General features: G+C 40.2%; 2 protein-coding genes across 2 annotated transcripts; one reads left to right on the forward strand and one right to left on the reverse strand.

The window, feature by feature from the left end:
- Positions 1-2496: 2496 nt before the first annotated feature.
- On the forward strand, positions 2497-3921 carry LOC149223757 (uncharacterized). The gene has a single exon (XM_089387991.1). The coding sequence runs from the start codon at positions 2497-2499 to the stop codon at positions 3919-3921; it is 1425 nt and encodes a 474-aa protein (XP_089244117.1).
- Positions 3922-12550: 8629 nt separating this feature from the next.
- Positions 12551-13252, reverse strand: LOC149223758 (uncharacterized). The gene has a single exon (XM_089387992.1). It carries the CDS (start codon positions 13250-13252, stop codon positions 12551-12553), a length of 702 nt encoding a protein of 233 aa, XP_089244118.1.
- Between the last annotated feature and the right edge of the window lie 11438 nt (positions 13253-24690).

Consider the following 24690-nt stretch of genomic DNA (forward strand, 5'->3'; position numbering starts at 1 on the left):
CTTCTAACTTGAATTTCTCCAACTAATTAATCCATAATGAATTAATTAATTAATTCCAAGCAGTTGGTGAGACTAAATTCGATTTTAATTCAAGGACAAATTAAAATTGGAATATTATGGATTCTATTTTTATCATTTCTTGCTGCTATTTTCAACACCAACCACCCTGGAGAATACCTCCATTTCGACTCTATTTTACCACCACATACCTGGTCATATTTACAGAAAGGTGGTGGCCATGGAAGAAGAGGGGACCCTCCATGGACGTTCGTCCCTCTTGTCCCTCCACAACCTCCTGGCCATGCAACTATAGGACAAGGAAGAAGCTAAAACCAAGGCCACCAATGGAATTGTTGAGCTCTTTGCGCTCTTCAGCCACTTGTCCTCCTCCTTGAAGCGTTTGGCCAGAGACTTGGATATTGACTACCCTCCCAACATCCCTTCCCCTATTCTGTCTCCCGCGCACTCCCCTCTAGCTAGTTCACCCCCCTCGCAAAGCTCCTCTACCTTCCCTCTATGCCCCTCGCTCGCTCGCCGACAACTAAAGCTTCCCCCCACCCCCACCCTAGGCCCAGCCCATACGAATTTTTCATTGTGGAGGAGCTTCGAGAGGCTAAGAGTTCGATGCAGGCTCATGGTGGCTCCAATTCTGCATCAATTTGGCTTCATAGGGGCACGTGTTATCTGTCGACCACTTGATCAGCACTAGGTTGGTTCTCTCTCCTTCTTTTCGTTCGATGTCATGCAGAACAGTCTCTATTTCGCTCAATAGCCATCAATGCGACAACACGCATTCTGCTCAGCTAATAAGTATCGCGTTTGTGACTGAGGATCCCCTAGTCTTCTTGCAATTCACCACTACCACCACCCCTCAAGTTACTATCCAGACGTCGCGAGGCTCAGCCCTCCTATGCAATTTGTATGTCTATACTTTTTGGAGAAACAATTTGGAAGTTGTAAGCTCTGTCTTCCCCCTTTAGGGCAAAGAAATTTTGATTTTCCTCTCTGGTTTCCTCATTCTGAGGCAGAGATGAACCTCCTAGCTATAAATATTCTGCATTTTATTCAGTTAATATAATTTAGATCTGCTTGATAATAAAGTCGGTGTGCACAAAAACCGCTGCTGCGCGCGCGCCTGAAGCCTGCGACCGAGCCTTGGCCTGGGACTGACTGATCGAGCTGCACCATGGATCCTCCAGATCCGCCTGGTGGGGATCCGGAGCTGCAAAGAGCTTTCTCCAATCTGGTAAAGTCTCTCCCTCCGCAAAGACCTAGACCAACAGCAACAAAGTTTGTGAAGAAGCTTGATGTATTACTGGAAGTCCAACTGCCTCCGACCATTCCACGCATGGCAGCCATTTCCCTAGCAGAGAAAGGGTTAATCGGGAAATTTACAGGACTATGGCCATCACCCAGAACAGTGCAAAGATGGGTCGAATGAAACTAGTCGGACAAGATCCAGGGTAAAATATCCATCAGATTCTGTGGCAGAGGATATTTTACCTTTCACTTTGAAACCAAAGAGGATAAAGATCTAATATTCAGAAACGGGCCTTACTTTATGGACTCCAGGGGCCTCTACTTCAATAAATGGACTCCGGATTTTGATCCAGAACTTGATATACCAAATGCGGTCCCAGTCTGGGTCAGACTGCCTCATCTCCCTCTTCACTGCTGGGGGGACGATTCGGTTAAAGCAATAGGAAATGTGGTTGGAAAATACATAGACCGCAGTGAACCTAAAGACAACATGCAGGCATGTGCGCGGATTTGTGTTGAAGTAGATCTGGGCCGAGGACTGCCGGAAGCAATCAAACTGAAAGTAGATGACTGGTGCCATATACAGCAGTTGGATTACGAGCAGATTCCCTTCAAATGCAAGGTATGCCACGAATACGGACACTTTGCAAATAGATGCACTAAAATAGTTAATGTAGAATCTGACGAGCAAGATGGGCAATGGGAAACTGTAAAAAGGAAAAAATCATCTCCTCCCCTCAAATCTATGGATACTGAAGCCCCTGGCCCTTCCCATCAGCATCCTTCCCACCAGCATTCTTCCCTCCTGCAACCTTCCTCCTCCTCCCAGCAGCCTCCCATTCATCAACCCTCCTCTCCTCGGATTCCCGATCCTCCTATCCCTCCATCTTCTAATCCCTTTGCGACCCTCTCTGAGGAAGATACCGGGCCTGAATTCCCCTCCTCTGATCCTCCTATCCATCTCTCACCCCCTCACATCTCTCAGCCCTCCCTTGATACCACCTCCACTAGGATTACCAGGAGATCTTCAAAGGAACATGGAGCGCCCAATGATATCCCAAAAAAAAATGGGCCTGGCAGAAAATCGGCCAAACAACAGAGAGAAGAAAATACCCAGAAAGACATCGCCATGGGCTCTCAGACTCCTATAGAATCCTTCATTCTTGGACACTTGGATAAAGAAAATAATAACAAAGGCAAAGAGAGGCGAGCACCTCTCCATGTAACCAGTAAATCATGATGAAAATTCTATCCTCGAACTGTAGGGGACTAGGGCACCCCTCCAAGATAGCAGCCCTCAAGGACTTAATTCAAAGTGAAAACCCTGAAATCGTTCTTATCCAAGAAACAAAGCAAGATCAATCAGAAATTAACAGAGTTATAAGTCAGCAAAAGCGTTACAGTGGATGTGCAAGCGAAGCAAGAGGAGCCTCAGGTGGCATTCTAACTATGTGGGAGAGTAATAAATGGAACTGTGACTCCACCAGAATACATCAGAACTGGATCCGTGTCAATCTAGAAAGCAAAACAGGTGGCTCAAAGGTAACAATTTACAACATATATGCTCTGAATCAGTACAGAGAGAAAGAAGTGTGTTGGAACGCATTGGAAGCAAGTATAGAAGAAGAGCAGGACAAAAATCTCATTATAGCAGGAGACTTAAATCTGGTAATGCACGCTAACGAAAAAAGAGGGGGAAATTTCATCCCGGATCCTTTCAGAAATCTACTTGAGAGCATTATGCAGGAGCAAGACCTTGTCGATATCAGGCCTAAAAACCGTAGGTACACCTGGAGTAACAGAAGAATAGGAGCCGGCAATATTATGGAGCGTCTGGACAGATTCCTTATAAGTATAGCATATCTGTCCACCTTCACTACAGGTCAGTCAGATATTCTCAATGTTTCCGCCTCTGATCACTATCCAATAACACTCACTCTTCATAGTCAATGTCATCTAGGACCTCTTCCTTTCAAATACTGTTCCATTTGGAATCGTTCCCCTGCAGCAAAAGATGTGATGCGGCAGGCTTGGATCCAACATGTAGAAGGCTCCCCAACCTATATTTGGGAGACAAAATTAAAGAGAGTAAGACAAGCTTTAAAAAATTGGGCAAAGAACAATTACCAGGAGACCGAGGTGAACAAAAAGAAAATTAAGCAAGATCTAGATGAAGTGCAGCAAAGCATTGAAGCCTTTGGGCTGTCCCAGCAAGCCAAAGAGCAAGAAACAAGACTATACTCCCAGCTGATACAAACTATAAGGGATGAAGAAACGAAATGGAGATTGAAATCAAGGCAGCTCTGGTTGCAGGAGGGAGATAAAAACACTTCTTATTTTCATAAGCAGGCTACAGTTCGAAAGGCCAGAAATACTGTGAGCACAATTAGGGACAATGAAGGGAACAGCTACAATACTCAGGACTCTATAAAGGAAGCAGCCACCAAACACTTCAAAAACCTTCTGACTGAGGATAAAGATGAGGAGGATTACTCAAGTATGCTACAGCACCTGTCTAAAGGAGCCACACAAGAAATGAACAGCAGTCTCATAAAAGAAGTAGAAGAAGAAGAAATCCAAAAAGCAATTTGGAGTCTACACCCAGCTAAAGCTCCAAGACCTGATGGGTTTCCAATCAGTTTTTATAGAGAGTATTGGTAGATGATCAAAAAATATCTCTTAAAGATGATACGTTGGGTTCTAAAGAAAGGCAAAATGGGGGATTTACCAACTCTACCTATCTAGCCTTAATTCCTAAAGAGAATAGACCTTCCACTTTTTCAAGATTTCGGCCAATATCTTTATGCAACTCAGCATACAAAATAATATCAAAAATTCTGTCATCCAGGCTTAAGCCACACCTCTCTTCCCTGATCTCAGAAAATCAAGGGGGCTTTCTCCCCAATAGGCACATTACAGACTCCATCCTTCTTGTGCAAGAGGCCATCCACTCAAGCTTAAGCAGAAAGGAGAAAGGGTTTGTCCTAAAGCTGGATCTTGCCAATGCTTTTGATAGGGTTAGGCACTCCTTTCTGTTTGTTGTCCTTCACAAAATGGGATTTGACTCCTCCTTCATCACAATGATCAAAGCTTGTATATCGGACCCCTGGATCTCCCCTCTGATAAACGGGAGGCCGTGTGCTGCATTCCAATCCTCTCAAGGCCTTAGAGGCCTTAGACAAGGCTGTCCCATGTCTCCTTACTTGTTTATCCTCATGGCCGAGTCACTCAGTCAAACCCTGGACTTCAACCGGAGAATAGGTCTAATCACTGGCATCAATTTTGAGCAAGGAACAAAGAACATCAACCACTCTCAATTTGCAGATGATACCCTCCTAATAGGAGGAGCGTCCATCACTATAGCAAGGCGTTTTAAGAAGATCTTAGACCAATTCATGGATTACTCAGGAGGGAAGGTCAATCAGTTAAAAAGTTGTATATATGGTTGGAACACATCAAATCATACCATCCATAGCATTGCAAGTATATTTGGAGTCTCCTGTAAACTAGTCTGGAACCACTTCTCCTACTTGGGGATGCCAGTAAGTATGGGACCGCTGAAAGCTGATACCTGGAACGAGATCCTTGACAAAATAAAGAGAAAAATCCAACAATGGGGCACCATGTGGCTGAACCCAGCAGGACGACTTGTTCTTCTAAAATCAGGTCTGGCCTCTCTCCCCATTTACCGTTTCTCTTTATACCAAGCTCCTGCTGTTTTCCATCAGAAAATGGAAAGAGCCCTCAGGCATTTTCTTTGGCAAGGAGGGAAAACGGAAAAAAGAAAATTCAATCTTGTAAGTTGGAAGAATGTCATTCAGTCTCAGGAAAAAGGAGGATTAGGAATAAGATCACCAAAACTGCTAAATTTAGCTCTTGGAGCTAAAATAATATGGAGAATGATCACAGGACCCACAGCATGGTGGAAGAAGGTTTTAGAAGCAAAATACTTGAATAGTACAAGGCAACAACTCCTGGAGACTAATATACCCAACAGAGATAGTACAAAAATTTGGCAACTCTGCAAAAAGGCCATTTCCTTTATGTCTCAGAGTATTTCAAAGGTCCCAGGAGGGGGGAGCAACATCAATTTCTCCACAGACAGAATTCTAGGGCAGCATCCCATCGGATCAAAAATGGAGGCAATCCCTGCCATAAATTGGCTAAATGGTAAAGGAATATTGTACTTGGCTCAAATATCACAATGGGACAATCATTCTCAAGCATGGATAGGTTGGAATTTCCCGGATCACCCCAGAGAGCTAGATACTAGTCTCACTGCCCTAAAGAATCTCCTACACAGCAAAGCACCGATCCAAGAAGGTAAGCAAGATGGATATCGTTGGGACCCAACCGGAACTCAATACACGGCTAAAGCTGGTCATCAACTTTTATGTGACAGCAACTTCCCACAGGACATATGGAACCAATGGAAACTGGTATGGAGAGCAGAAGCACCCCCCAAAGTCAAATTTTTCATTTGGCTGCTCCTGAAAGGGAAAACTCTAACAGCGGAAAACTTAAAGAAAAGAGGCATAATGGGGCCATCTAGATGTCCAAACTGCTGCAGATCAGAGGAAACAATACAACACCTGTTTATAGAGTGTCCGGTGGCTGATGAATGCTGGAGAAAGATGGCCTCAATTGGGAATGCTCCCTGGGAGCCTCAGGCAACTATTGCAGAAACGATTCACAAATGGAGGAAGAATTTCCCATGGAAAGAGAAAAGGAGTAAATTGACGCAAAGGATATGGAATACCATACCTCTAACCCTCTTATGGCGCATCTGGTTGGCAAGAAATGGAAAGGTCTTCCAGGAGAAAGGCTGTAACATCAAAGTTATGTGCCACAAGGCAAAGATGTTAGCGGTGGAGACAGTCACAAACCACACCAAAGGCAAGATCGAGGCAACTAATTACAACATGGAAGAGAGAAACCTGATCAGTTATGTCCAAGAGAATATTGCTAGCGCTCAGGAAACAAACCAAGGAAGGATACAATCGAAAGAAACAAACAGGGCATGGAAGTGGAAGCTGAGGCTAAAGGAAGAGGAATTTGCGAATTGGTTGAGAAACTGTAACAGGTTCTACTTATTTTTTGATGGTGCTTCTAAATCGACCCGGGCCAAGCCGGTGCAGGGGGTCTAATTTGCAATGCTAATGGAGAAAAAATTCTACAATTCGAATGGGGGCTGGGAGAGATCTCCAATAACAGGGCAGAGGGACTGGCATTGTATCAGGGCCTCACACAGCTGTTAAAATTAGGGATAAAGAAGGCAATAGTGTTTGGGGACTCAGCAATAATTATTAGGCTTATGGCGCAGAGGCAGACCACGCCGAATATCCTTTTACAGCAGATAAATCATAGGAATCAGACCCTTCACGCTTCAATGGAAGAGGTCATATACTACCACATCCTTCGTGGACTGAACAAGGAGGCTGATAAGTATGCCAACAGGGCATGCGAACGCTCCAAGGGTAGCCTGAGTTGTAACAATAATACCTTTTTCCAACCGTTACCATGAATATTCAATGTCTAGTCAACAGCAGGTGTACCTCCGATGACAGAATCAATGACAACAGACAAGTAATCAGTGCAGATGACAGAACAGGTAAGGTAGGCAGGATTTGGATCAGAAATAAGATTGGGAGATCGATTCAGCGCATGGGAATCAAGAGAAGTTCAGGAGAAAATCGTCCTAACAGACAGATCTCATACGCAGTTCAAGATATGCATTTGACCATTTGGTGGAGTACAGGGAGACGTAGATGGGCATCTTCCCGCCCTCATAGCCTGCGAATGGACTCTATATATATCCTGGGTGGCATGACCCTTCAATTCATAGTGAAAGCTTGTGTCCACGAGCATCAGAATATCATCGCTTCCACCTATCTCCAAGCAGCCCGAGGTAGCTATCATAGCGCTCAACAGAATCACAACAACCCTGCGCGAGTTGTAATTGTAGCCTGTAGTAAGTGGAGAGCTCATAGGTCCCGCACTAAAGAGGCCGGCAGTGCAGACAGGAATTATCCAGCGCTAATGGATCGTCCAGAAGATTGCTTCCACTGCATAGACCTTCAGGCAGAGTTCGAGGAATTGCGAGCACAACAGCGGGCCCTGGAGGAACAAGTTCGAAGTTTGGAAACAAGACTGGAATATCAGTACAGAATTCTCAATGAGAAGTATCGGGCAGAGATCAATCTTTTCTTACACAGAGTCAATTCCTTACATGAGCAGTTCAGCAGCTTGGCCAATAGGTGCAGCCATGCAGAAGAATCGATAACTGTCCTCAAGTTCATGATGGACAAAAAGTTCAAGGATGCTCCTTCCTCTTCTAGTGCAAAACAGGATGAGCCAGACCCATACCCAGAAGCGTCCACAGCAAGGAAGATCAGTCATATAGAGATAGATTAGTTATGCTTTGTAGTTGTAAATTTTGGTGTTTGCAGTTTGTAAGGATCTAGAGTAGTATAAGAAGCCTCAGAGGCAGGAATACTAGAACAAGGATCAAGGAGGAACCTTTTTTGTAATTCCTTGGATCCAGAATGCTCAGGAAGCAATATATGTATGGCGAACTGCCTCTTCTTTTTTTCAGATCAATATATAGCAACCGAAATTTGTCTAAAAAAATATAATTTAGATCTGCTTACCTACAAAAAAAAAATTGTTTTTTTTCTTCTTCTGGGAATATATATATATATATATATTATGAAATTATGAATTATATTTTAAATGTCTAGTACACATCTTAAACAGGCGTTTTAGCCCCTTTTTGGGCATATTTTTCGATCAATCTTGCCTAAAATATGATAGAGATTTTTTGGAATCATAAGTTTGAGCAATGTATCTACAGAATTTGAATGCTCCAGTGAGTTTTATGCATTGAGTTCATTTATGCATTCCAAAACACATCTTGAATGACAAAAAATCAATCTCGCTCAAAATTATATTGTCAAATTCTAAACAAAAATACCAAAATGTCAAATAAATAGATTATACCTATAATTTACACAATATAACAATTATTTTTTTAATATATTGTTTTTTATTTCCATTTTTATTATAAATTATTATTTTTAAAATTAATATTTTTTTTTAACATCATCGGTTGCTATATTATATTTCAAAAAAAGTGGAGAAGGCTATTCCCCTGAGATACATAGTGAGATGCCATGAGGTGCGAGGAGAGTAGGAGTTACAGTTACAAAATCCTCCTTGCTCCTGCCTTCTAGGCTTTGAGGTGAAAGTTAAACAGAAATAAATCCTTACAAACTGAAACAAAAGGAAACAACATTTACAGAACATCTTCAATCTATGCTTATATGACTGATTTGCCTCGCTGTCGACTGTTCAGGCTTATCCGCTTCATCATCACGCTTGATACTTGAAGAGCTTGAGGGCTAGGCGTTCTTCTTTTCCATCATGTATTTCAGTATCTCTATGGACTCCTCAGCATGAGCACATCTGTTGGAGAGATGTCTGAACTGCTCATGTAAAGATGAAACCCTGTGCAGGAACAGATTTATATCAGCCTCGTATTTTTCTTTTATAAGCCTGCTTTGATTTTCAATCTTTGCCTCCATGATCATCTGCTGACTATCCATCTTGCTGTCCAAAATCCTTTGCTGGGCTCTTAACTGTTCGAGCTCTGCTTGGAGGTCAGCACAGTGAAGGCAATCTTCACTTCTCGCCATAGGTGGGTGCTGTGCTTGAGAGCAAAGGGCGGGCTTGAAGCGCTGCTTTTGATAGAACTCCAGAAACTTTAAAGAGTAGTGGTAGACTTGGTAGAGAAGAGCAGACCAAAGAGAGGGCTTGTAATGCTGCTCTTGATTGCACGCACAAAAGATGTTGCTGGGCGACAGAGTTGCTATCTGATCTCGATCCAGACAGAGGTAAGTAGCCTGAGACAAAAGAAGGAGGGGCCGCAGAGAGCTCAAAGGCAAGCAAGCAGTGCGTGAAGGCAGAAATACGAAATAGGGAGCTGAAAGGATGCAGAGAGAGATGAGTATAAAGGCATAAATAGAAGTTGAGAGGGAGATCGCAGAGCATGAGGGGAGAACCGAAAGGGGACAAGGAGAATTGGGGGAGCGATTCGGAGGAGCAGGGGAGGGATGGCCGAGAGGTAGAAGGACGACCGATCTACTGATGAGAGGTGAGGAAATAATAATTTCAATAAGTTGCTAGATCCCTATGCAGATCTTTGTCACAGGGGGAATAAGGCCGATCTTTGACCAAACCATCATATCAGGTGTGCTGAAGAACTGATCAGTGACAGGAGGAGTCTTCATCATGGTAAATACTGAAATGATTCCACGTCGTTGCAGACTAGGCAACCCAATGGCCTGGCACAAGCTTTGTTGGCTTGACTGTCAGCAATTTTATTGAGAGAACGCAAAATATGGTAATAGCGCAAATCTTTTATGGAATGTCCTAAAATTTGACACCGTCTTATAATCTGCTGTAGAAGAGCATTGGGAAGATCCCTGTTCTGAACCATTGCACTGACGATAATCGCTGAGTCTCCCAATATCGTGACTGTGTCTATACCAAGCTTCCTAAGTTGTATAAGACCTTGGTAAAGGGCCAAGGCTTCTGCTCTGTTATTGGAAGTGTGGCCAAGACCCCACTCATAAGACAGGATGTTATCCCCATTAGCATTAAATATAACTCCTCCCGCCCCTGCTACCCCGGGATTCGACTTTGAGGCCCCATCGAAGCAAAGATAATGCCTATTGTTGTTTTTAATCCAGACTGCGAATTCTTCTTCTTTTAGCCTGATCTTCCAGTTAGGGGGAACATTGTGGTTTCTGTTACTAGCAGCGCTGCCCATCTGATTGCTGGTGTTTTTTTCTAACAGGTATCCAATAAAGCTTCGTTCTTCTGTGCTGAGATCACTGACGTTTATACTTCTCTGACTCTTAACTGAGATGGTTTCGAGGGCAAGACTCCTTGCCTTGTTGCAAAGACTTCTAACAGTCGAATCCTTGTCCTTAAAAACCTTCCGATTTCGTGCCAGCCAAATGTTCCATAGCATATTGTAGGGAAGAATATCCCAGACTCTCTTCACTGTGTTATTCTTCCTGTGCTGCTAGGGGTAGTTTTTTTTTCCAATTGTAAAGAATTTCTCCTATGGTGTTTTGGGTGTTCCATGGGATTTGATTGTTATGAGATAAGTTCCTCTAGCAATCGATGGCAAAAGGGAAATCAATAAAGAGATGATGCATTGATTCTTCAGCAGCTAAGCAGTTAGGACAACGAGAGGGACCATTGATTCCCCTCTTTTGCAAATTTTCGGCCGTGAGGATTTTCCCTTTGAGAAGGGTCCAAAGAAAAAATTTGATTTTTGGAATTGCCTCGGATTTCCAAACCACCTTCCAGTGATTCCAGCTTGGCATGGGGTAGTTGATGCTGCAAATGTAGTGGTGAGCAGCTTGGATGGTGTAAAGGGATCCAGATGGGTCCCAACGAAACCCATCAAGATCGTTCTTTTTGACTGGAGCTATACTGTGCAGATGGGATTGGAGGACAGAAAGACTTGCATTAAGGCCAGTGGGAATGGCTGGGAAGGACCAACCTGACCAAAGAAGAGTGTGTGGATCCCATTGGGAGATCTGGTCCAGGAAATGTATGCCTGTTCTTTCAAAAAAGGAAAGGATAGGGTTGACTCCCCCATGTCTATTTATTGGCTGCTGACCCATGATTCTATCAGCTCCAATGTTGATGCTTGCACCTCCCTTGGGGATTTTTGAAGTATTTTGAGCGATTAAGGGAATTGCTCTCTTGCATAATCGCCAAATTTTGGAGGAGTCTCTATTGGGTATATCTCGATCAAGAAGCTGCTATCTGGGAAAATTTAGATATTTAATTTCCAGTACCTTTTTCCACCAAGCTGGGAGTCCAGTAATGAGTCTCCAAACAATTTTGCCTCCAAAGGCTAAATTGAGAAATTAGGAGATCTAATTCCAAGGCCTCCTCGGTCTTGGGACTGGATAACCTGCTTCCAATTAATCAAGTTGAATTTCTTTTTATCATTTTTCCCCCCTTGCCATAGGAATTGGCGGAGGATGATTTCCATTTTGTAGTGGAAGGAGGCCGGAGCTTGAAGAAGAGAAAAATGATATAGGGGGAGAGAAGAGATACCTGACTTAAGAAGAATGAGGCGACCGACTGGGTTGAGCCAAATGGACCCCCACTGCTGCACTTTTCTTTTCATCTTGTCAACTATAGTGTCCCAGACTTCTGCCCTCAAAGGTCCAACACTTACAGGCATGCCCAAGTAAGAAAAGTGGGTCCAATCATACTTACAAGTGACTCCAAAAATGTTGGCAATATTGTGTAGCACCTGTACTGCTGTGTTCCAGCCATATATACAACTTTTCAGCTGATTTACCACTCCGCCAGAGTAACTCATGTATTTGTCAAGGAGAGACTTGAAGCGCTTGGCTATTGTAGTGGAGGCCCCTCCAATCAGCAGGGTGTCATCGACAAATTGTGAATGGTTTATGTTCTTGACCCCGTCCCCAAATTTTATTCCTGTGATTAAGCCAACCCTCTGATTGAAATCCAACGCCCTACTAAAGGATTCAGCCATTAAAATAAAGAGATAAGGAGAAAGAGGGCAACCTTGTCGGAGGCCTCTAGAGGATTGGAATGCTTCTCCTGGTCTGCCATTTACTAGAGGGGAGATCCATGGCCCCGAAATGCAGGTTCGAATGAGGTTGAGAAAGCGATCATCAAATCCCATCTTCTTCAAAGCAGCCAAGAGGAAGGAGTGTCTTACTCTGTCAAATGCATTGGCCAGATCAAGCTTGAGAATAAACCCTTTCTCGTTTCTGGTTTGACTCGAATGGATGGCTTCTTGCACAAGAAAAATGGAGTCAGTTATTTGTCTATTGGCCAAGAATCCCCCTTGATTTTCAGAAATGAGAGAAGGAAGCAGAGGCTTTAGGCGAGTAGCGATGATTTTTGTTAGGATTTTATAAGAGGAGTTACAAAGTGATATGGGCCTAAAACGAGCAAAGTAAGATGGCCTATTTTCTTTGGGGATGAGAGCTAGTTGAGCGGCATTGGTATATCCTCCTATTTTGCCCTTTCGTTGGATCCAATTGAGCATTTTTGTCAAGTCCTTTTTTATAATTCCCCAAAATGCTCGATAAAAGCAAATGGGAAAGCCATCCGGTCCTGGGGCTTTATTAGGTTGAAGAGTCCAAATCGATCTCCTGATTTCCTCCTCATCGATCTCCTTATTTAAGCTATCATTCATTTCCCTGGTTATCCCTGTTGGAAGGTGCTACAATAGGTTTTTGTAATCCTCTTCCTCCTTTGTTTCAGTTAGCAGGTTTCGATAGTGATCTCTAATAGCTCTTCGAATGTCCTCCTGAGTGCTTTGTCTATCACCTTCAGCATCTAGGATGGAGCTTACATTATTCCTTATCTTTCTGGCTGTCATTTGTTTGTGAAAAAAGGTTGAGTTCTTGTCTCCCCCTTGCAACCATAGTTGCCTCGATTTGAGCCTCCATTTTGATTCCTCTTCTCTGTTAACTTGGTATAGCTGTAAGTAGAGGTCATTTTCCTGCTGTTTGTTCTCTTGGGAAAGGCCATTTTCCTCTATTGCTCTTTGTATACTCTCCAGATTATTCTTGATTTCTTTTTTCACCTTCTCTGGTTCTTGGTATCTGGTTTTAGCCCATTCTTTTATGGCTTGTTTTGTTTTTCGTAATTTTGTTTCCCAAATGAAACTGGGAGATCCCTCCACGTGCTGGATCCAAGAACTGTAAACAATTCCTGCAACTGCTGGTATATCATTCCAGAGGGAACTATATCTGAATGGGATGGGCCCAAGGGGCCTGTGATTTTCCAGCATTAGAGTTATTGGGAAGTGGTCGGAGGCAGAGCACGTTAGAATGCTGGCATATCCAACGGAGAAAGCAGAGAGAAGCGAAACATTAATGAGAATTATGTCCAACCGCTCCATGATGTTACCTGCACCCATCCTGCGGTTATTCCATGTGTATCTACGGTTTTTTGGAGGGACGTCCAAAAGATCATGCTCCTGCATGATATTTTCCAACTGTATTCTGTATGGATCAGGTGTAAAGCTGCCTCCCCTTTTCTCATTGGCGTGGAGGATTAGATTGAAGTCACCTCCCAAAATAATGTTAGTGTTTTCTTCTACATCTAGACTATCTTTTAGATCATGCCAACAACTCTCCTTATCTCTGCAGTGATTCAACACATAGATGTTGTAGATGATAATGGTTTGCTGATCTGCTTTATTTTCCAAAATTGTTTTGATCCAGTGTTGATTTACTGTTTCCGAAATACAATTCCATATACCTTGATTCCAAATTGTTGCTACTCCTCCTGAGGCTCCTCTTGCCTCACTAATGTTGCCTTTATACTGTCTCTGCTGCTCAATAACTTTACTCATTTCCTTGTGGCTTTGTTTTGTTTCTTGTAACAGAATGATTCCTGGCTTCTCAGAAAGGATAAGATCCCTTAGGGCTGCTACCTTAGAGGGGTGCCCAAGTCCCCTGATGTTCCAAGATAGTATTTTCATCATTGGATATGCAGAGTACGGGGAGGTGCTCGCCCCCCTTGGTCCTTGTTGATTACTCCTTTGTCTTGCTGCCCCAGAATGTAAGTTTCTATGGGTGTCTGTGTTCCCATTGCTATGTCTTTTTGTGCGTTCTCATCCCGATGCTGCTTGGCAGATTTCCTGCCCGGGCCAAGTTTCTTGAAGGATTCACTAGAGCCCCCGTGATCTTTGGAGGAGCTCCTAGTAATTCTGTTGAGGGGAGGTTCAAGAAGAGGCTGAGAGGAGATAATAAGAGGCAATGAGGATTCGGTAGTGTCCTGGTGTTGGCTTTCAGGGAGAGGGGACTCCTGGGGATCAGGGGGGGAGAGAACTGAGAAGGGGTTAGAAGAGGGGAGGGTCTGAGGACGGGAGAGGGGAGGTGGCTTGGAGGGAGCAGGGGAGGAAGGGGTGGGATGAGCTGCAAGGGAGGCCGAAGGGCCTGCATCAAGGGGAGCTTTTGCTGAAGAGACCATTTTCTTTTTTTTTACCATTTCCCATTGTTCTTCTTGTGGTCCATTTTCTACATCAATAAGCTTAGTGCATCTATTGGCAAAGTGGCCATATTCGTGACATACCTTACACTTAAAGGGGATCTGCTCGTAATCCAGTTGCTGTATATGGCTCCAGTCGTCCACTTTGAGCTTGATGGCTTCCGGGAGGCCTTTGCCAAGGTCCACTTCAACACAGATCTGTGCACAAGCTTGCATATTTTCTTTTGGTTCACTGCGATCAATATATTTTCCGACTGCATTCCCGATGGCGCGAACCGATTCATCTCCCCAACAATGGAGAGGGAGGTGAGGGAGCCGAACCCAGACCGGTACCGCACTGGGAACATCCAGCTCTGGATCGAAGTCTAGGGTCCATTTGTTGAGGTACAGGCCCCTTGAGTCCATGAAATAGGGCCCGTTTCTGAAAATTAGATCCTTATCTTCTTTGGTTTCAAAGTGGAAGGTGAAGTACCCTTTCCCGCAGAATCTGATGGAGATTTTCCCTTGTATTTTGTCGGACCAGTTCCTTTCAACCCATCTTTGAACAGTTTTTGGAGAAGGCCAGAGGCCTGTGAATTGACCTATAAGTCCTCTTTCTGCCAGGGACAAAGCAGCCATGCGTGGAAGAACTGGAGGCAGGCTGACTTCTTGAAGAACATCCAGCTTTTTGATGAATTTCGAAACTGTTGGTCGGGGGCGCTGTGGGGGCAATGATTTAATCAATGTCGAGAAGGCCTGCTGAGGATCGATCCCCTCCGGTGGAGCTTCCGAAGGGGCCATAAGGGAGGCCGAAGCTCAAACTCCTGCGCAGTGATCGCCTAGGTTAGTCGCGCGGTAGTAGCTCAGGCGCGCTTCTACAAAAAAAAATGATAACTTTTAGGGTGTTGAATTCTTAAAATTAATATTATTATTTTGCATATATTTAAATTTATAATACATCCATTTTGTATATATTTTATAGATTATTATGTTGTAATTATGGAAGTTTGAATTGTGTTTTAAGTTTTCATTGAATTATGATTATTTTTATTATTTATTTATTTTTAAATTAATTATTTTGAACATGAATTTTAATAAATTTACTTAACATATATTTTTTATATTTAATATTTTTAAGTTATATTAATTTTACATCTAATCTTTTTTAATGATTTCATTTTCTTTTATGGTAGGGCTAACCATTTGTTGACTTTCTTATTCAATTAAAGGTCTATTTTATATACTAGATCTATCTTAACTATGGATCTACAAAGTGACGATAGGGATCAAATCTCTTTGCTTCTTAAGATATTTCCATCTTAAGAGATTTGATCCTCTCGACGCTTAGTAGATCCGGAGTTAAGATGGATCTAGGTTGGTATAATTCCCCCTTTAAATAAGCTATATTCCACATGAATATCATGGGTAATACCATAGGTTCTCATAAACCTGAAGCTAAAAAACCACCAGTAACCTTACCAAGTTAAGTTTACCTTAACTACTCAACAAAAATTAATAATAAAAAAAATAATAACGTAGAATTTGTCTTTTACCATAAGGTTATTTTTATTTTATTTTGAGGGAGTTAAAATGTTTCCATTACATTACATTAATCTTTTTATTTATTTTTATTTTTATGTATTTTGACCGAGTCAAAATGTTTACAAGGCATGACATTACAACATCTTTTGCATAGTGATATGGAGAGTGCCTCTCGACGCAATAATTAATCATATCTTATACAAAACTAAACTAAAGTAATTATGTTGTAAGTTGTTATCCTTTCTAATATTTGTGTTTTTTTCCTTTTAATATAAATTTATTTGATTCTTATGATGAAAATAAATGGGATCTAAGGTGCTCAAATTGAAACGACTCTCTTTACACTTGCTTCATTTCTAAATAAGTTATTTTCTATTTTTTAATCGAAAAAAACATACTACCTTCATTAATTAAAAGAGGGAGTTACATATTTTTGTGAAACTTGGAAGATTGACTACATATTTATTTGTCTTGTAATGGCAATAAAACAACAATTCCGCCAACTAATAGTCATCGAGAAGGATAAAAAAGGGTAGAGGTTATTGTCAAATACCTCAAAGCATGACAAAAAACTAAACAAGGAAACCCAATATTCCTCACAGAGGCTCAACTGATAGCTCACTGGAACAAAAATAGAAAAAGGATTAGTCCAAACTAGAGCAAAAAGGATCTAGATTCGCTAACCACTATGTTAATGAGGAGCTTAAAATGTATCATTCCAGACTAAAGGGAGACCCCTCTCTTAGAAAGAGTGTTTGCCTCCATATTTGTTCCCCGAACACATGAAGGAAGGAGATGTCACTAAAAGTAGGTAACAGGGCCAAGATATTTTCCATCCAATGATGGATGGATGGAACTTCAAGAGAAAATTTCCCTTGAACCTAATGGATGATGGTCTTAGAATCCCTAACAGTCTTGATCTCATCTATTACAAGCCATACAACACATTGGAGAACTCCCCACAACGCTACAACTTATGCCTTGTAGCTAGTACCACTCCCTCCATGTTAGAATAAACGAAATGCACGAGTAGGGAAAAGATTGATGAATACTCCACATCCACATCTACCCCAACATAGGCCCCATCGAAGAAATCAATAGGGAACGAGTCCCCCAGATCCTTGAAAGAAACAGATCGACGAGAATGTCTAGCGGCCCAAGGGTCAATCTCATTGAAGAATGCAACGATCTTCAGACAGGTTGCCAAAATATTTGCGGGCTCATTTTCAAAAATATGGGCAATCCTGGGATGCCAAATACCCTAGAAAAAATAAGATGGGAGTCTTCTATATGATTTCAGTTGAGATGACCTGAACTAGAGACATGAAAAGATATAGGAGAAATCCGCCTGCACATGGATTTTGAGCAAAACACAAACCTCCTCCCAGACAGAAAAAGAAAAGGGGCATTAAAAAAATAGGTGTAAGTTATCTTCAGATGCATGACCACAAATAATGCAATGGACCGGTCCCTGGAAACCTCTATTTAATAGATTTTCCTAGATGAGAATGTGGTTGTGAAGGGTCAACCAAACGAAACATCAATAAGTTATTTTCATTCGCCAACATATTATACCATCTTGAAACTTTATTTCTTAGCTTAACATTATATTAGCAAAATGACAACCACAACTTGTATATTGCACTAGGCCTCGTGACTCGCTACTTATTCACAACACATAACTTGAAAACACTAGCTTGTAATTCATCACTTTGTACAAGAACTAATATATAATGATGGGAACTGTATTCACGAACCTTGTAACCATCCAGAGAAATAGACACCATCATTCATGTTGTCAGTTATTAAAGTCAATCATTGAGTGTAAGAATATCTCCATAGAAATTTCACGAAGGCTTGAGAAGGAAATTGTTCACGGACCCAATCTTTGGAAATTGTGCAAAACTCAAAAAGGAAATTGTTTAGAGATTCAGTATTTTGTTTTTTTTTTAGAGGTTATCATAAATGGGCATAGTGCACATCTAGATATATACATAATATCACCAACATTACGAAAATTGGAAAGATGGTGCAGAATACCTACCTACTAGTGTTTATTGTTATTTCATATGTCAATTTTCCCAAAGTATTTAAGGTTAATGATTTTTTAGGCAATCTAGATGAAGATGATTCAATTAGACAAACTCAATTAGGTTTGACAGAATATATATGTACTTGTACATATTTTATACAACCCATTTGCACAAAGTTATTTAGTCATTGCCTACCTGAAACCACTCCAATATTCTTATATTTTCCTCTAAGTTTTCAACTCAAGTTGAATAAGGGCGTCTCACTTGTCTATTGAAGCTTTAATGCTTTGCATTTTAATATAATTTTTTAATAGTTGCAAATACATTATAGAATTTGAAAGATTTATTCTTTCCAATTTCCATGGTTTTCCATGGCTAACTAGATTTTTTAATTATGCTTTCTTTCTTTCTTTTTTAAGTAGATTTCCTTTTTTTGCTTAATTTAAGGAATAGATACATAGTACAACATATTTAAGGATAATCCACATATTTCATAATAAACATACATAGACATGTCAATGAGACTTGAACCTGGGTTCCCCTACGATGGGCGATCATAATTACCATATGTCTCAACCATGATGAGATCGTGTGGTTCTAAAGGCCATCCAACTCATGGCATAAGCCTCTTAGCAGGTTCACACGCTTGGTTTAATGCTAATGTGATTGTGAAATCTAGTCTCTCCTCGTTCTTGTACTTTATCCCTCCCATCGTTTGCAATCTAATTATGCAACCTCATAATTATTTGAAGTGGCTTCAATCAAGGTTGTATTGCAATGGCGTCATGGTTGGTCTACTCAATTCTTTAAGCCCACTTCCAAACATTGTGCCTCACAAGCTGACTCCATCATCCCTCTCAATTATGCATAGCATCTCTTTCTCTCTTATTCATAGTTGCCATTCCTGTGATCTTTATCATGTCCTCACTTTTGTTGGCTATCCGATACTATGGTCTACATTGGTACACACATATTTGGAGGGTTTCTATCGTCATCCTCCCCTAGTTAGGAAATATTTATCCACTCGATCTTGTATGGTGGAGCTTCAACTAGCCGTCAAGACTCTCAATGATGGTTGAGCTCTCCAAGATGTGGTTCTACCTCCTTTCAGTCATTCGAATATTTTAATCTCTTCTCAATCTTCCAATCTCTTCTATTCAGGGACCTCGTTGTATCCCATTTGTAATTAGGGGAATAGTTTCGCTTGGATGGTTACGGGCAACACAAAGATGGCAAGTATCTTAAAGTATTCATATCCCCTATTCCTGTGGAATCACTTCACCACCATATTTGTTGAGGAGGTCTTTTCATGGCTCGTTTCTCTTGTTGTGCCTTGGTTCACTCTTCACTTTGCTAGTTGGAGAGGCTTGATAGTGGCTACTCCTCATTTGGTATGTTCGTCTAGTTTGGGCGCAACTCAAGATTGTGGTCCAACGATGGTTTTTAGTTGCGTAATCTAATCGTGGTTGTGATGATTCTCTGTCGTCACAGGGCTTGGCACCTGTGGCCTATTCCAAAGCTTTTCCAGGTCTTTGGGCCCTAAATCACACTTTTTAAAAGTATTGTCTAGTGAATTTTTGTTCTAATTAAGTTGTAATCACTTTATACAACAAAACTCTCATATATATGCTCTCATGTATTTTCATGCTCTTAGGAGCAATTTTTGGTTTTTCATTATTGACTTGTTCAAACAAGATACCTATCTGTGTTATTGGGTTGGTTTCCTGGTGGTTAGACCAGTAGCACAAACATCCATGACCTGTAAAACTTTTCTTTAGTCATAAAAAGGCGAACTTAACACAAAAAAAGAGACTTGAACCTAGGTGGGGAGGTTATCATTAAACCCTCAATTGATAATTTTTTAATTCTATTTATGTAATGGATTTTTTACTTCCTTTCTGCGATTTCCATGGCTAATTAGATTTTTTTATTCTATTTATCTAATTGATTCTTTACTTCCATTTCCTTAGTCTTCCTTAGTGTAGTTGTGAATTTTATTTTATGAAATATTTATAATAGAAATGATAGAAAATAATGTGTATTGTACAGTTTAACTAATTCATGTTTTAATCATTTTTGCTAAAACTCGATGATACAATTGTTGGTGAGATTGAAATTTTTCTGGTAAAACTAACCCAAAAACATGCCTAAAAAAAGTACCAAAACTTGGAATAATTAGATAATTCTAATCTTTACACTTGATACTCAAGGATACAATTATTGGTGAGATTGAATTTTCTTTTGGCAAAACTAACTGAAAAACAAGTTTGAAAAAATGACCAAAACTTAGAACAACTAGCTTATGGTAATCTTTACATGTGATAACCATCAATTTCAACTAATATTACATATTTCACTACGCTACGTATTATCTATTAATGTTTCAACAACTCCTACATATCTTACTTTCAATTTTTTTTAATATAATATGACTAATTGTAAAAGTCCACACGCTCACATATACATAATTTGAGCTATAAGGAAAGACAAACCCAAATTTATAACTAATATGGAGTATTTTGTTCCATGATTTGAAAATACGTACTATTTGGTTGGGCATTGTGTATTCTATAACAAATTACCCTAAGCATACATAAGTTTTGATCGCTTGCAAACAACATTTCAATGAAATTATAAGTTCATATCACAATATATTAAAATTTATTTATGGGGCTTAATTGTCATATCGATTAAATACAAATTCCAGTGTATTGCATATAATAATAATAATAATCTATTTTTAAGGTCACAGATAAGCCACATGCCAAATTAGTATATGAGACCCCATTGTTTGTGGGACAAGGGTACCTTCGCACAATCATTTGATTACTAAGTCTATAAAGGTGCACATACTCTACCCCCCACTAGATTTGACCATGTGTGCTCTTATGAGGAAGCACATGTTCTTAACCATTAGGTCAAACTAAGGATATTGTATATAATAACAATTGTGAAATGTCCTTGAACACATTATTAGTGTGGTCTTCCTTCTCAATGGGTCCATAATTTCCACTTTAACATAATTTAATTATAAAAGTTGAAAAATAAATTCATTAATTAGAAAAAAATAAGGAAGTCTCACTCAATAAACCAAAACTAATTTTTTTTATTTTTTTAAGATAAATGATTAATTAATCGGATAAATCAAAGTTGAGTTGAGATTGTTAATTAACGAGCTTATATCCATTTTAACTCTAGATCTACCAAGGGCTGAGATGCATCAAATCTCTTTTCACTCTAAAAGATGTTTACATCTGAAGAGATTTGGTCCCTCTCGATGGTTGGTAGATCCAGAGTTAAGATGGATCTAGGCTAGTTTAATTATTAATTATAATAATAATCAACCTATGACGTGTACACCAACTATTTTGTGTGGAGTTTAAATGAAGCCTGCTTTTTTTACCAGCCAGATAAGGATCAAGCCCAGGCAGCCCAGATCTCACAAGTCTGCTGGATATTTACAAATTACAACAAATCAATATTTGACAGTCTTCGTCCTAAATTCCAAGGTTGTTACAACCATTTCCTCATTAGTCCTTTATTGTTATTTCTGTTGAGAGGTTGTTGGAAAAGTTTATTTTTATCGTTTTGTATTAAGACTGTAAATTACCTCTCCGAGATGGAGAAGGGGTTTTGAATTTTGAAAAGAAAGGATTTCAAATTGCACTATTGTATTTTAATTTTTTCTTAATATAAGTTGAACCACTTGCAGTTCCAAAATGAGCAAATCTAACATTTATCGGGTACTATTATCCTATGTTTTGTGTTGTTGCTTTGAAAGGAATTGCTTTATCATATTGTTCAAATATATGTATGCTGGTCAGTCTTTCATGATCACTATTGGCATGTTTGAAATAGATTGATTTATATTGTGAACAACAAATTTTTTATCATATGTAATACTTTAATAAAATTAATTTAATTAACTATTTAATTAAATTAATTTTCTTTGATCGGATTAATATCGTGATTTCATAATACTCTACATTATTATGTTGGTTACGACATCTTTCTAGCACATATGTCCTCAAATTACCTGGGTGCTATAATAGGTTGTAGTAGTTTATAATTTATTTGTTAGTACATCTTAATATCTGTTAAAATATATTATACCATCATCCATCCCACTTCACATGGATTTTATTTAAGGGAAAATGGTCCCATAATTCTAGTCAGAGCCACTATTCCAAATAGAAAAGGGTCTAATTGGGACCCAGACCGGGTGGTTTTCCTGCAATGTTGATGATGACAATTCAAACCATCAACAGAACCCTATCCCATCTTCGATCCTCCTTAGATTCCCAATTTTCTTAAAACCCAATGAATCACCTTGACTTGTTCCCCAAGCCTTCCAAAACCTTGGCTCTCTAAAGCAACAAGGGTAAACTAGGGAAATATGGCCCAATCTTCTGCTTTGAAATTGGTTGTCTTATATGGTCAAAATCTATAGATCACCACAATAGTATTAACCCCGAAGCGCCCTCAAGTCCAATATGTTCATAAAACCTTATCTAGTTTCATCAAAGAGTTTGACATAAAACATATGTAACCACCTTCCTTCCACGGCCTTATGGATTCTTGGGATAAGAAAGGTGTTACTTACTGTTTGACTCGATTTCTAATATCTGTTATGAAAATGGGGTTAGCAAATGCCTTATTTTTGCAAGTTTGTGGAATTAACATATGATGCCACTGTTGTGTTTATCTTGTCGGGAGATTTTTAGCAGTGTCACTCTTACTTTTTTTCGAGACTTGGATCAAAATTTATACTTAATTGAAGTTTTTACCTATAATTAGAGGCCATGTGATGCCCATGTGGCCTCCACGCAACCCTGACAAGTCATCACGGTGGGGTTCGCGAGGCCAAGTCATCATCATGTCAGTGCAATGGTTTGTTGTGTTTCTGCCTATGCTAGTTAATATTAAATATAAGAAAGAGGCAGTGGGCGGTCTTCGGTGGAATGCTTCCCACACTTAAATGAAGGTTAGGTCGGTCCCACTCCATTGTTGCATGCATATTACATTCTCCCCACATCACCCTGGCCGTAAATAATGGGGGGCAACCAAAGGGGCTTCACCATACCACATACATTCATATTGGGGGATATATATTGAGGAAAAAATGATATAATATATTGGGGAATATAAAGGGGGTAAAGGGTTTTTATATTGGAAGGTATAAAAAAATGGAGCTCAATGTTAATGAAAAAATATAAAGGGATAAAAACATTAATGAAAAAATGCATACCTACAATATCTAGAGAAAGTAGGGGTTTTTTAAATTGGGAAGGTGTATTAGGCTCATATTGGTATAGGGTTAAATAATGTGATTTTTAGAGATATTTTCCAATATGTAAGCAAATTAGGGGTATTGTTTAGTATGCTACGAATGCACGTGACAAGTGAGAAGTTTATTGAATGAAGCCCCCGTGGGGGCAACAAGGTTCCATGGTGGAATTGCAGTCAGATCAACCATCCTTTGTTGACGCATCCACTTTGTGTTATGATGTGAATTGGTTTCAATAGTGAGAGGTGGGCGATGATAAGGTTCTGCTAGTCCTATCCCCCCCCCCTCAATCCCACTCTTTGCCCCCTTTATGCATCGACCTAAAATCTTTGTGCTCATAGGTTTACGGTCATGATCGAGGTGGATGTTGGTGGCCACCTGCCTATTCCACTTGGACCCCACCACTATCTCTTTCAGTTTTTCAGTTTCCTTATTTGTAGTACAACTTACTATTTTTGGCAGTTGTTCGGGTCCTGAACTTCAGTAACCGTTTTGTGGCCCTAAATGACGTTTTTTGGGAAAACCAGGGCCAACATGAATTGTTAACTAATGTTGGGCACTCGAAAGTCATATTCCTCAGATAGATCTTTCTAACTAGGTATTTTGTGCATCAAACGGAGATCGTATACCAAAGTTACGACCTTAGGAAGTTGATGTACCAATTTACCCAAACGGGGCCCATAATTTGGCGCTTCATCTTCTAGGGTTAGGTTTTTGGATTTTTAGGGTTCTCCATTGTTTCTCAATAATAAATAGGCCTTTGAGCCTCATTGTAACACAATGTAGAGGCATGTAGCCGCCACATCTCTTCTTAGAGATAAGCTACCATTGCCTGAGCTAGTCTTATTTCCATTTTGTTTGTAATCATATTTCAGTATTTGATATTAATGAAATGAAGTGTTATTTTTGCTGCATCTTTGTATTTATGGGTATATTTGTAATTTGTTGCGTTCTTGTTTAAATTTGGATCAGGTCTATAGCTGATATTGACCCAAAATGCATATTTATGCTAGGTTAGGCTTCCACCAGTGCTCCCGCTAGGGTCAGCCCCACCCATGCACATATGGTTTGAGGTCGATCACCCGCCAGTCTTGATGGCAGAAGTATAAGACAATCAATCCAAGGATGGGTTGTATGAAACAGGGAGGGTGGGCCATCGCACGCACACAACTATTTAAGTTCTTAAGGTGAATGTAACAACCCTAGTGAAATTTTCATGTAATAAAAGTTAATAAAGGCAAAATAAGACCACGATTAAGGGACACTTATTTCAAGCTATATGTTGGGCAAAGATATCCAAGTGGGCATCACTGGATGTGTGTTTTGGCTAAGGATACTTGGTAAAGACTAAGGCAAAGATATTAAAAGGCAAAAAGGCATTCTTGGCACATTTATTTATGAAAATAAAAGGAAATTAGGAGAAAAGTAAGGTGAAAGGTCATAGGTTGCATGTGAGGAGGAAAATGAAGGAAAATAATGGGAAAATGAAGAAATAGTGGCCTCATTAATAAAAAGGCTTTT

Source organism: Pinus tabuliformis, chromosome Q, assembly GCF_031772625.1.
Source record: "Pinus tabuliformis cultivar Carrire ecotype Pingquan chromosome Q, CPIR1, whole genome shotgun sequence".
NCBI lineage: Eukaryota > Viridiplantae > Streptophyta > Pinopsida > Pinales > Pinaceae > Pinus > Pinus tabuliformis.

What these genes read in the sequence shown, in the direction of transcription:
- LOC149223757 (XM_089387991.1), top strand. Translation starts at nt 2,497, where the DNA reads ATGATGAAAATTCTATCCTCGAACTGTAGGGGACTAGGGCACCCCTCC.
- LOC149223758 (XM_089387992.1), bottom strand. Translation starts at nt 13,252, where the DNA reads ATGGGTGCAGGTAACATCATGGAGCGGTTGGACATAATTCTCATTAAT.